Here is a 13,983-nt window from a genome sequence, read left to right on the forward strand (position 1 = left end):
GAGTGAGAGAGAGCGAGAGAGCGAGCAAGCGAGAGAGTGAGCGAGAGAGCGAGCGAGAGAGCGAGCGAGAGAGCGAGTGAGCGAGAGAGCGAGCGAGCGAGGGCAACATAAAGCCCCGTTTAAAAAAAAAAAAAAAAAAAAAAAAAATTACGAAATGATGACCGAAACAAAGTGCCGAATACACCGAGCATCTTCTTGTTTCCACTGATCGTAAAAAAAAAAAAAAAAAACAAAAAAGAGGCAAAGCGAGTGAGAGAAAGAGAGCGAAGAGAGAGCGGGGAGAGAGAGCGGAGCGGGGAGAGAGCGCGGAGAAATCGTAGCGACGCGTGCGGGAGAGAGACGCGGGATCAGGCATCTAGAGGAAAACACGACGGAGAGAGAGGGAGAGTGCAGGTGGAGAGGGTCTAGAGAGAGAGCGAGAGAGAGTGCGGGGAGAGGGTGGGGAGAGTGCAAGGAGGGTGCAGGGAAAGTGCAGGGAGTGGGTGGAGAGAGGGAGAGAGAGTGCAGGGAGAGGGTGGAGAGGGTCGAGAGAGAGAGAGCGAGAAAGAGTGCGGGGAGAGGGTGGGGAGAGTGCAAGGAGGGTGCAGGGAAAGTGCAGGGAGTGGGTGGAGAGAGGGAGAGAGAGTGCAGGGAGAGGGTGGAGAGAGTGCAGGGAGAGGGTGGAGAGTGCGGGGAGAGTTCAGGGAGAGAGTCTAGAGAGGGTGGAGAGAGAGAGAGAGGGAGAGAGTGAACGTGGAGAGCGCACGACGCGTCATGGATGCGGGACACGAGTCGTCTTCGTGGCTCCGCCGCTTCTGGATGCGCAGCTCGGTTGGGCGCTAGGATCACAGCAACAACAACAACAACCACAACAACAACCACAACAACAACCACCACCACCACCAACCACCTCGTTCTCAACCACCGCGACCATCATCACAACCTCTTCGAGCGCAAAGGTGAACGCAGGGAAGCATCCCGCACAGCTTCATAGACCGTCGTCGTCATCATCGTCATCATCATCGTCGTCATCATAATCGTCATCATCATCGTCATCATCGTGGTCGTCATCATCATCGTCATCATCATCGTCGTCATCATCGTCGTCATCATCGTCATCATCATCGTCGTCATCATAATCGTCGTCATCATCGTCGTCATCATCGTCGTCATCATCGTCGTCATCATCGTCATCATTACCGTCGTCATCATCATCATCGTCATCATCATCGTCATCATCATTACCGTCATCATCATCGTCATCATCATCGTCGTCATCATCATCGTCGTCATCATCATCGTCGTCATCATCGTCATCATCATCGTCTACATCATCATCGTCGTCATCATCGTCATCATCATCGTCGTCATCATCAGCGTCGGCACCGTTACATTCGCAATCATCACCAAATGTAAATCATCGCCATGTTGCTGTAATCACTACCATCGTGACAATGTATATAATCAATGTACCACCATCGTGGGTGTAATCACGAGCGTCGCTACAATCGATGCCACCATCAATGACATCGCCGCCGTGGTCACCAACGTCGTCACATCTGCAATCGCTACCACCACCACCAGCTTCATGGCCCTCAAGATCACCACCACCTTCATCTCGCTCCCTCTCTTCCAAATCATAACTACCACCACCACCACGACCTTCCCCGCTATTATCACCACCACCACCATCATCAACAACATCCACCACCACCAACAACCACCACCATCATCAACAACCACCACCATCATCAACAACATCCACCACCACCTTGCTTCTCGCCGCCAACGTGTGCTGGTCTGGCCGTATCGAGCCTCGAGTGGCGTTTCGGGCGATCGTGGTGGGGGTGGTGGTGATGGTGGTGGTGGTGATGGTGGTGGTCGTGGTCGTGGTGGAGTGGTGGTGGTAGTGTGATGGTGGTGGAGTGGTGGTGGTCGTGGTGGAGTGGTGGTCGTGGTGGAGTGGAGTGGTGGTCGTGATGGTGGTGGTGTGATGGTGGTGGTGTGATGGTGGTGGTGGAGTGATGGTGGTGGTGATGGTGGTGGTGGTGTGATGGTGGTGGTGTGATGGTGGTGGTGTGATGGTGGTGGTGGAGTGATGGTGGTGGTGATGGTGGTGGTGGTGTGATGGTGGTGGTGTGATGGTGGTGGTGATGGTGGTGGTGATGATGTGATGGTGGTGATGGTGGTGGTGTGATGGTGGTGGTGGTGGGGTGGTGGTGGTGTGATGGTGGTGGGGTAGTGGTGGTGTGATGGTGGTGGTGGTGATGGTGGTGGTGGGGTGGTGGTGATGGTGTGATGGTGGTGGTGGTGGTGTGGTTATCCGTGAATTATTATTCGGATTATAAGACGCACTCACTTTACCCCCCCCCCCCCCCACCTCACAGATGTAAAACAAAAGTGTGTGGGGGGGGGGTTGCAACTTAGAATCCGGTACTTTAAAACAAATTTGTGACAACGTCAACAACAACAACAACGTCAACAACAACCTCGACGCATTCGTCAACAACACTGTGGCCCTAAACGGAATATATATATATATACAAATAGGCGACGTTTCAGGCAACGGTCCTTCTCCATGGCACATAGCCAAACAAACAAACAAAAAAACACTCACACTCGTCAACGCAATTTGTGTCGGAATGAATGTGGCAAGAGCATCTTTGACAGCGATTCTTGAGACTCGCGGTTTTCCTGGATGAAGCAAACGCGCAATGATGGTGGTGATGTTGATGGTGGTGATGGTGGTGATGTTGATGGTGGTGATGGTGGTGGTGATGTTGATGATGGTGATGGTGGTGATGGTGGTGATGGTGGTGGTGGTGATGTTGATGGTGCTGATGTTGATGGTGGTGGTGATGTTGATGGTGGTGGTGGTGATGGTGGTGATGTTGATGGTGGTGATGGTGGTGATGGTGGTGGTGGTGATGTTGATGGTGGTGATGTTGATGGTGGTGATATTGATGGTGATGGTGGTGATGTTGATGGTGGTGATGGTGGTGATGTTGATTGTGGTGATGGTGGTGATGTTGATGGTGGTGATGGTGGTGATGTTGATGGTGGTGATGGTGATGGTGATGATGTTGATGGTGGTGATGTTGGTGGTGATGTTGATGGTGTTGATGGTGGTGATGTTGATGGTGGTGATGTTGATGGTGGTGATGGTGGTGATGTTGATGGTGGTGATGTTGATGGTGGTGGTGATGTTGATGGTGGTGATGTTGATGGTGGTGATGGTGGTGATGTTGATGGTGGTGATGGTAGTGATGGTGGTGATGTTGATGGTGGTGATGTTGATGGTGGTGATGGTGGTGATGTTGATGGTGGTGATGGTGTTGATGGTGGTGATGTTGATGGTGGTGATGGTGGTGATGTTGATGGTGGTGATGTTGATAGTGGTGATGGTGGTGATGTTGATGGTGGTGATGTTGATGGTGGTGATGGTGGTGATGTTGATGGTGGTGATGTTGATGGTGGTGATGTTGATGGTGGTGGTGATGGTGGTGATGTTGATGGTGGTGATGGTGGTGATGTTGATGGTGGTGATGGTGGTGATGATAGTGATGGTGGTGATGTTGATGGTGGTGATGTTGATGGTGGTGATGGTGGTGATGTTGATGGTGGTGATGTTGATGGTGGTGATGGTGGTGATGTTGATGGTGGTGATGGTGTTGATGGTGGTGATGTTGATGGTGGTGGTGATGTTGATGGTGGTGATGTTGATGGTGGTGATGGTGGTGATGTTGATGGTGGTGATGGTGGTGATGTTGATGGAGGTGATGGTGGTGGTGATGTTGATGTGATGGTGATGGTGGTGATGGTGGTGATGTTGATGGTGTGATGGTGGTGATGTTGATGGTGGTGGTGATGTTGATGGTGGTGATGGTGGTGATGTTGATGGTGGTGATGTTGATGGTGGTGATGTTGATGTGGTGGTGATGTTGATGATGGTGGTGATGTTGATGATGATGAACATCGCTCCGTGTGATGTATTATACAGTTTATACTGTACGGCTAATTGTCCTTTGCGCGGCAGGGGTGTGTGTGTCACTACGGATACGATTGTATCCCATTGCCCACGTGGGTATATTTGTTTAGTTTAAACGATTTAACCACATTCATACCGCTGTATATATTTGTTTTGCATTAACGCGTGTCTGTGTGTGTGTCTCGAGTTGACGATTATCTGAACCGGTCCTGGGCCTCCCCCAGGTCGACTCAGCCTCAAATGAGTACCTGGTGCGATGTGTCAACATCGCCACTGGGGAGACAAAGGCGGCCGGGCGTGGTGTTGACCACCCACCCCCTCGTGCGCCGTGCGGGCGTTCATAGGTGCCGCTCGCTCACAGCACTTGCCCCTACAGTCTGTCGAAAGGCTACACGGGGGATCTTTGTCTTTTGTCTCGAGGTACACATGCGTATCCTGCATGCAAAGCGAGTGAATGTGCGCGCAGAACTGCGGCGTGTGAGCGAGTATGGTGCATGGCCGAGCGCGTTTGACTCAGTGGTGAGTGAACGCGCTTTAGTCGTGAATCCGACAGAAAAAAAAAAACCTGAGTTCAATTCCCAGCCACGGCTATCATCAGTGGCGACGAATAACCCCACCCCCTTCATTCACCAACACGCACTGACCAGCGTGGTGAAGTATGGTCAACAAATCTCCTCTTCCCCAATACCTCCACGGCGTGCGGGGAGGGCTTGTATCCAGCAGTGGATAACCGGCATCTCCGATGAGCACGGTGGGCTACGCGCGGTTACGAAACAAGTCCCACGTCCACCAAGTCGTAGACACAGGGACGAAGGGCCGTACTTGATGCCATGGTGCGTATTGTGTCGGCGCATTCACGTGACGAACCACGCTTTGAATTCCGGACGCTGTGCAGGAAAACCAGCGCGAACATTTGACGGCTTAGAGGCGCGGAGAGGGAGGAGGGAAAGTCTTGAGCCTGGACTTGAAGTGCCACGGGGAGTCGACAGCACGGACGGCTGGTGGAGGGAGGGGAGTTCCAGGCTGTGGAGGAGGGGGGGGGCAGCAGAGGAGAATGGGCGACCTCCCATTGAGCGGAGGTCGAGACAGAGACCAGGAGAGCATCGGTCTCTGTGGAGCAGAGAGAGAGAGAGATGAGAGTAGAGTGAGATGAGAGTAGAGTGAGATGAGAGGTAGGAGAGTGCGTGGAGGGGGGTAGAGTGAGATGAGAGGGGAGAGGTAGGAGAGTCCGTGGAGGGGAGTAGAGTGAGATGAGAGGCGAGAGGTAGGAGAGTGTGTGGAGGGGAGTAGAGTGAGATGAGAGGGGAGAGGCAGGAAAGTGCGTGGAGGGGAGTGGAGTGAGATGAGAGGGGAGAGGTAGGAGAGTGTGTGGAGGGGAGTGGAGTGAGATGAGAGGGGAGAGGTAGGAGAGTGTGTGGAGGGGAGTAGAGTGAGATGAGAGGGGAAAGGTAGGAGAGTCCGTGGAGAGGAGTAGAGTGAGATGAGAGGAGAGAGGTAGGAGAGTGCGTGGAGGGGAGTAGAGTGGGATGAGAGGTAGGAGAGTGTGTGGAGGGGAGTAGAGTGAGATGAGAGGTATGGGAGTGCGTGGAGGGGAGTAGAGTGAGATGAGAGGGAAGAGGTAGGGGAGTGCGTGGAGGGGAGTAGAGCGAGATGAAAGGGGAGAGGTAGGGGAGTTCGTAGAGGGGAGTGGAGTGAGATGAGAGGGGAGAGGTAGGAGAGTGCGTGGAGGGGAGTAGAGTGAGGGGAGAGGTAGGGGAGTGCGTGGAGGGGAAGTAGAGTGAGATGAGAGGGAGAGGTAGGAGAGTGCGTGGAGGGGAGTAGAGTGAGATGAGAGGGGAGAGGTAGGAGAGTGTGTGGAGGGGAGTGGAGTGAGATGAGAGGGGAGAGGTAGGAGAGTGCGTGGAGGGGAGTCGAGTGAGTTGAGAGGTATGGGAGTGCGTGGAGGGGAGTGGAGTGAGATGAGAGGGGGGAGGTAGGAGAATGCGTGGAGGGGAGTAGAGTGAGATGAGAGGGGAGAGGTATGGGAGTGCGTGGAGGGGAGTGGAGTGGGATGAGAGGGAGAGGTAGGAGAGTGCGTGGAGGGGAGTAGAGTGAGATGAGAAGGGAGAGGTAGGAGAGTGCGTGGAGGGGAGTAGAGTGAGATGAGAAGGGAGAGGTAGGAGAGTGTGTGGAGGGGAGTAAGAGTGGGATGAGAGGTAGAGGAGAGTGTGGAGCGGAGTGGAGTGAGATGAGAGGGGAGAGGTAGGATAGTGTAAGGAGAGGAGTAGAGTGAGATGAGAGGGGAGAGGTAGGGGAGTGCGTGGAGTGGTGCAGAGTGAGATGAGAGGGCGAGGGGTGGCGAATGCGATCTTGAAGTCGATCCAGAATCAGAATCTTTATTTAGACTGACCCCGCATATCTAAATAATTATATAGCGGCACACTGCGCGAATCATCAGTCGCGCGTGTAAGTAAATACGCGCATAGCTTTAGGTGAAAGTTAATCGCGCACGTGGGTTCGCACGGCAGCCTCGCAAACACATTACACAGAATGTGCGTGCGCCAGTGTGTGCGTGCGCGCGTGTGGGGAGCGGTGGTGTAGCGGTTAGCGCTACGCTGCGCTGCGCTATGAACCCGGCGACCCGAGTTCGATTCCCGCTCACGGCCAACACCACTGACGATTATCTGAACCGGTCCCGGGCCTCCCCTAGGTCGACTCAGCCTCAAATGAGTACCTGGTGCGGTGTGTAAAAACATCGCCGCTAGGGAGACAAAGGCGGCCGGGCGTGGTGTTGGCCACCCACCCCCCTCGCGTGCCGTGCCGGCCTTCATAGGTGCTCGCTAACAGCACTTGCCCCTACAGTCTGTTAAGGCTATACGGGGGATCTTTGTCTTTGTGCGCGCGTGTACGTTGCTGGAGAACGACCCGTGAAACCGGTAACCGTTTGCCCGAATCGATCGCCGGTTTCAAACGCCGTGAACCGGTAACCGTTTCCAATGGTTCGGAAGGAGGAGACGCCGCAGGTTCCCTGCAAGTTGCTCGCGCGCGGAGGTTGGCCTCAACTCGAGGGAGATGGAGTTGAAGCGGTGTGTGTGTTGTTGTGTGTGTGGTGTGTGTGTTGTGTGTGTGTGTTGTGTGTGTGTGGTGTGGGTGTGGTGTGTGTGTGTTGTGGTGTCTGTGTGTGTGTGTTGTGTGTGTGTTGTGTGTGGGTGTGGGTGTAGTGTGGTGTGGTGTGTTGTGTGTGTGTTGTGTGTGTGTTGTGTGTGTGTGTTTGTGTGGTGTGGATGTGTGTGTTTTGTGTGTTGTGTGTTGTGTGTGTGTTGTATGTGTTGTGTTTGTGCTGTGTGTGTTGTGTGTGTGTGTGTGTTGTGTGTGTGTGTTGTGTGTGTATAGTGTGTGTAGTGTGTGGTGTGTGAGGCTCTCAGTCATTTGCTGCTTCCGCTGCTCACGACGCCACCGATGCGGCAGCTGCCGTTCCTGTCTCGGGTGAAACGGCATCTTACGCTCGTGCCGCGAACCGGTAAAAACCGGTTTTGTAAACCGGTTTTGTAAACCGGTTTTTCATTTATGTTCGTGCCGCGAACCGGTGAAACCGGGGTAATTTTTTAAACCGGTTTTTAATTTCTGTTCGTGTGGCGAACCGTTAAAAACCGGTTTTTTTCATTCCTGTTTGTGCGGGAAACCGGTTTAAAAAAAACGGTTTCTGTGCGTGCGTCAAACCGGTTAAACCCGGTTTTCCATGCGGTTACCGGTAACGTCGAGGGGCAGTAGGCTAACCGATCGCTCCACCGCCGTGGAAGTTCCATTCATTTCCCCGTTACAACGCAATGCGGCAGGCTTGTGTTTAGTGCTCGATTCATTTTATGTAGGATTTTGTATTTAAAAACGGTTAAAACCGATTAAAAAAAACAACGGGTTTTCTATACAGTTAACGGTAATGCACGAACATTTGTTTTTACTAAAAAAACAAGACAAAGACCCCCCGTATAGCCTGCCCAGACTGTTGGGGCAAGTGCTGTTAGCGAGCACCTATGAAGGCCGGCACGGCACACGAGGGGGTGGGTGGCCTGCGCCACGCCCGGCCGCCTTTGTCTCTCCAGTGGCGATGTTCACACACCGCACCAGGTACTAATTTGAGGCTGAGTCGACCTAGGGGAGGCCCAGGAACTGTTCAGATAAACGTCAGGTTCGTAGCGCAGCGCCCTAACCACTACCCCCCCCCCCCCCACGCTACGAATCCAGACACCCGAGTTCGATTCCCGCTCACAGCAAACACCAGTGACGATTATCTGAACCGGTCCTGGGCCTCCCCTAGGTCGACCACAGCCTCAAATGAGTAGCTGGTGCGGTGTGTGAACATCATCACTGGGGAGACAAAGGCGGCCGGGCGTGGAATTGGCCAACGTTTTCGGCCTTAATAGGCGCTCGCAAACAGCGCTGTTACGGGTGATATTTGCATGTGTGTGCCAGTATGTGTGTATAAATATACGTAGGTGTGTCTGTACATACAGTCGGTGTGTCTGTGTGCATCTGTGTGTATGTGTGTGTGTAATGGAAAATATTTGTTTGTGTGTATAATATCAAATAATACAATCACGGCTGATGATAATGAAATGTGTGTATATATACACGCGCCTATAAATAAACACGTACTCTACATAACATACCCGCGCGCGTGCGTGCGCGTGTCACTGTGTCGAGGGAGCGGTGGCGCAGTGGTTAGCGCACTGCACTACGATCCCGGCGGGCCCAAGTTCGATTCCCGCCCACGTCTACACAACACTGGTGACGAATATCCTCGTAGTTTCTTGCCCCCCACTCCCCTGTGTCCACTCAACCTTAAATGAGTACCTGGTACTGCCGGAGACAAAGGCGGCCGGGCGTGGAATTAGCCACCTAGCCCCCTCTGCCTTCATAGCGGCGCTAGCTAATACTGCACTTGCCCCAACAGTCCGTTAAAGGCTATGCGGGGGATCTTTGTCTCTGTGCGTAAGTCGCAAGTCTTCATCAACAGATCACACACACACATTATACACACGCGTAACCTGTACTCGTGTTGTGTATATATTCGTGTGTATTTGTAAGTTCACACACACACATATATTATACACACGCGCGCGCGTTTGTGTATCAAACACACACAAATACACAGAGACAAAGATACCCCATCTAGCCTCTAACAGACTGTTGTGGCAAGTGCTGCATTACGGCACGCGCGGGGGTGGGGGTTCGGTGGCCAACACCACGCCCGGCCGCCTTTGTCTCCCCAGTGCTGATTTTTTTTGTTTTGTACACACCGCACATACACGAGACGGAGCTGAAAGACGGTTCAGATATTCGCTTCAACACACGCACACGCACGTTTAACACACGTGTGTGTGTGCACTTTACAGGTACTTGCGTATGTAATACATACGCACGAGTGTATGTGCGTGCACGGACACACGTACATACACTCGCGCGCGCGTGTGTACGCGTGTGTGTGTACACACACATACACATGTGTGTATGTATGTGTGTGTGTACACAGACACATATATACACACATGTACACACACACATACACGTGTGTATATATGTGTGTACATGTGTATATATATGTGTGTGTGTACACACACACGTGTATGTGTGTGTGTACATGTGTGTATATATGTGTGTGTATATATGTGTGTGTATACACACGTGTGTGCGTCCACACGTGTGTGTGTGTATATATGTGTATGTGTGTGTGTATACACACACGTGTGTGTATATATGTGTGTGTACACGTGTGTATGTACACACACGTGTATGTGTGTGTGTGTACACGTGTGTATGTGTGTGTGTACACACACGTGTATGTGTGTGTACACACACGTGTGTATGTCTGTGTGTGTACACGTCTGTATGTGTGTGTACACACACGTGTATATATGTGTGTGTACACGTGTGTATGTGTGTGTGTACACACACGTGTGTATGTGTGTGTGTACACACACGTCTGTATGTGTGTGTACACACACGTGTATGTGTGTGTGTGTACACGTGTGTATGTGTGTGTGTGTACACGTGTGTATGTGTGTACACACACGTGTATGTATGTGTGTGTACACACACGTGTATGTGTGTGTGTGTACACACACGTGTATGTGTGTGTGTGTACACACACGTGTATGTGTGTGTGTGTACACGTGTGTATGTGTGTGTACACACACGTCTGTATGTGTGTGTGTGTACACACACGTGTATGTGTGTGTGTGTACGCAACACAACTTGCTTCCTCCCTATTGGTCGCGGCGCGAACAGGGGTCGCGCGCGGTGCGGGGGAGTGGGAGGGGGGCGGGGCTAGGCGGGGGTGGGGGGGGGGTAGCCCCGCCCCTCAGGTGCATTCCCCCCCTCCCCCCTCCCGCTTGTGGAGGGGAGGGAGGGAGGGAGAGTTACAAAGTGGGGTTGGGAAGACGAGGAGGAGGAGAGAGAGAGTAACTCTCTCTCGTGGTGCTGCTGGTGGTGCTGGTGGTGGTGGGGGGAGTTGTGGTGGACGAGAGGGGAGGGGGGGAGGGAGTGGAGGATGTAGACTTGTGGGGTGGCGAGAGGGGAGGGGAGAGAGGGGGGAGAGAGGGGAGGGGGGAGAGAGGGGAGGGGGGAGAGAGGGGAGGGGGGAGAGAGGGGAGGGGGGAGAGAGGGGAGGGGGGAGGTTTCGCGTTCAGTCGCTGTTGGCTCCTGCCGCGATCTCACCTCTCTGCGCTCGCCTCTCCTCCTCCTTCCTCCTCCTCCTTCCTCCTCCTCCTTCTTCCTCCTCCTCGTCGCCTTTCCCCGTCGGCAACCACCACCACCGCCGCCGCCGCCGCCGCTGCCGTGACCCCGTCTCGCGCCGCGTCTCACCGCACCACCTCCACCTCCTCCTCCTCCACAGCAGCGTGGACATGCTGGACATGGGCGATCAGCGCGCAGAGAGGAAGGCCGGACCCAAGACGACGTCCTTCACCATCGACAGCCTCCTGCCCGAGACGGTCCAACACTCGCTACCGCCGCCGCCCTTATTGCACCACCAAAACCACAACCACCACCACCATCACCACCACCACCAGCACCACCACCAGCAGCAGCAGCAACAGCAGCAGCATCACCACCAGCATCATAGGCCGCTAAGTAGCAGCGGTCGACTGTCCGCCGTGGATATCGCCGCACAGCAACAACAACAACAGCAACAACAGCAGCAGCCGTCATTCCGGGTGATCTCCGCTGTGCGCGAACCGATCGTGAATGTCGACGGTGTGAGCAGCGGCAACAGCAGCGGCAGCAGCAGCAGCAGCAGTAGTCGCCCGGGCAGTCCGGAGGCGGGGAGGCGGGTCGACTCGAAGCCAGCGACGGGAGGAGGTGCCGCCGCGCACGGCGAGGAAGCGAGGCCGCGTAGCCCGGAGCGCAAAGGCTCCGTCGAGAAGGACATCGGTGTAGCTGTGCCAACAGCAGCAGCGGCAGCAACAGCAGCAGCAGCGGGGGCTGTCGGTAGCGGAGGAGGCGAGACGGGCAAAGACGGAGAGAAGAAGAACGGCAAGTACGAGAAGCCTCCGTTCAGCTACAACGCGCTCATCATGATGGCCATCAGGCAGAGTCCCGAGAAACGGCTCACGCTCAACGGCATCTACGAGTTCATCATGACCAACTTCCCCTACTACCGCGAGAACAAGCAGGGCTGGCAGAACTCGATCCGGCACAACCTGAGCCTCAACAAGTGCTTCGTGAAGGTGCCGCGCCACTACGACGACCCGGGCAAGGGCAACTACTGGATGCTCGACCCGTCGAGCGACGATGTCTTCATCGGGGGCACCACCGGCAAGTTACGTCGGCGTTCCACCACGTCGCGGGGCAAGCTCGCCTTCAAGCGGGGCGCCCGCTTCGCCCCGGCTGCCTTCGCGTTCATGGAGCGCGGCAGCTCGCTGTACTGGCCCGTATCGCCGTTCCTCTCGCTCCACCACCACCACCATCACGCTCAGCAGCAGCAGCACCACCACGCGCACCAGCCGCAGCACCATCACCACCACCACCACGCGCACCACCAGCAGCACCATCACGCGCAGCAGCATCACCATCACATCGTCGCGGGAGGTGGCGGCGGCGGTGGTGGTGGTGGCGTCGGAGGAGGAGGAGGAGGGGTTGTCGGCGGTGCTGCAGCTGCTGCGTCGGCGCTCAGCTACGCGTGCGCCGCGTCGCCCTACACCGCCGGCCACCACCACCACCACCACTCGGCCGCGGCCGCCGCCTGCCGCTGCCGCCTACGGCTCCGTTCTCTCCCAGAGCTCCTTGGGCGGCGGGGGAGGCGCGGGCGGAGGTGGAGGAGTAGGCGGAGGGTCGTCGGGCACGGCGGGTGGGTCCGGAGCGGGCAGCCTGACCGTCGAGAGGTTGGTGGGTGGCGACCTGCAGCCCTACGCGTCCCACCACCTCTCGGCAGCCGCGGCCCTGGCCGCATCCGTCCCGTGCGCCACGGCTGCCGCGGCCGCTGCGGCTGCGGCGGCGGCCGCGGGAGGGCCCTACGGAGCCCTGGGGCCGTGCTCGGTCGGCCTTCTCGCTGCCGGGCAGGGCGGCTACTTCTTCCCGCACATGGGCGCCGCGGCTGCAGCAGCGGCAGCCGCGGCCGCTGCTGCGGCAGCCGCGGGCGGAGGAGGTGGTGGTGGTGGTGGTGGAGGTGGCGGGTCGAGCAGTCAGGGAATCATCCAAGGTGCCGGCTCGCCCCCGCTGTCGCAGTCGAGCCCGCACTCTGGCGGGTTGATTCCCGGCTGCGAGGTGCTGAGAGGGCCGCTGTCTTCGTTTCACGCGGGACTGCCCGGTGGACTGGCGGGCTATTTCGCGCAGCATCAGACGGGACATTCAGCCAACAGTCTCTTACACTGACGGTGGTGGTGGTGATGATGGTGGCGGTGATGATGATGATGGTGGTGATGGTGGTGATGATGGTGAATGTTGCTTCACCACCCCCCCCCAACTCCCCACCAAATTCACCCGCAATGTCTGCGTCCTTCCACCTCGTCCGTCATCATCATCGTCGGCAGCTCTCACCGTTCGCCCACCCCCCCCCCCCCCCCCCCCCACGTGTGCTCCTGTAAGTTCGTATTTTGTACAATATACTATATATAAATACGTCAGTCGTCTATTTTGTTTGTAATATGTTTCTTTAACTTGTGTTGTTGATCAATATTCGATGCCATGCAGTTTTATTTATGAACACTCTTAAACGGGGAAACGGAACGAGGGAAATGAGACTTGAGCTTAAAAAGAAATCGTCAAGCTGCGATATCCACTCGTTCACTGACGCGTTCATTCACACACTGACGCACTCAGAGACTAACAAACTCACTCACAGACTCACAAACTCACTCACAGACTCACAAACTCACTCACAAACTCACTCACAGACTCACAAACTCACTCAAAGACTCACACACTCTACAAACCCACTCATAGAATCAAACTCACTCGGACTCACAGACCGACCCACAGAACCAGAAACAGACTCACTCACAGACTCACTCACAGACTCGCACCGATTCTCACACCGACTAATTCACGGGCCTAACTCACTCGCTCACAGAGACGAGGACTCACGAAGGATTGACAATTGCCTAAATCTGTCCCGTGTCGCCATTGAAGTGTTGTAGGAAATTGTATATGATTTACCGTCATATATTTGTCATTCCGTGTTTTCCCAAGTCTCTTAGCGAATATATTATAAATATATTATTGTTAATATTATTGTTATTATATTAAACACGTTACCGATGGAAATGTACGCATGTGTACAAATGTAAGTGCAATTCAACCTCTCCCTATCCCACGCTCCCCATATAACTCTTTGTGTACATGTATGCACGCACGCACACACACACTAATACACAGCAAACACATATACACACACGCGCATGCTATAACACGCGCATGCTATAACACGCGCGCGCACCATATACAGACAGATCCCTCGTATCGTTCCAACACGCAGCATACACACTTACACCCCCCCCCCCCCCGCCAAACATACATACACAAGCCAATACACACCTAAGAAA

The 13,983-nt window shown here is 54.7% G+C and overlaps 1 protein-coding gene across 2 annotated transcripts; it reads left to right on the forward strand.

Annotated features, from left to right (window-relative positions):
* The first annotated feature begins 579 nt into the window (after window positions 1-579).
* Window positions 580-13,709, forward strand: LOC133341292 (ecdysone-induced protein 74EF-like). 2 transcript variants are annotated; one of them, XM_061549807.1, is made up of 2 exons: window positions 580-938; window positions 10,839-13,709. In XM_061549807.1, the coding sequence occupies exon 2, from the start codon at window positions 10,849-10,851 to the stop codon at window positions 13,024-13,026; it is 2,178 nt and encodes a 725-aa protein (XP_061405791.1). In that variant the 5' UTR covers window positions 580-938; window positions 10,839-10,848; the 3' UTR covers window positions 13,027-13,709. The 2 variants fall into 2 exon arrangements, with proteins under 2 accessions (XP_061405791.1, XP_061405792.1); XM_061549808.1 differs by having other exon boundaries at window positions 10,842-13,709.
* Window positions 13,710-13,983: the final 274 nt, after the last annotated feature.

This window comes from Lethenteron reissneri, chromosome 11, assembly GCF_015708825.2.
Source record: "Lethenteron reissneri isolate LAM-NWPU_2019-01 chromosome 11, ASM1570882v1, whole genome shotgun sequence".
Taxonomy (NCBI): domain Eukaryota; kingdom Metazoa; phylum Chordata; class Hyperoartia; order Petromyzontiformes; family Petromyzontidae; genus Lethenteron; species Lethenteron reissneri.

Coding starts and splice junctions, on each gene's coding strand:
- LOC133341292 (XM_061549807.1), top strand. CDS start 10,849: ATGCTGGACATGGGCGATCAGCGCGCAGAGAGGAAGGCCGGACCCAAG.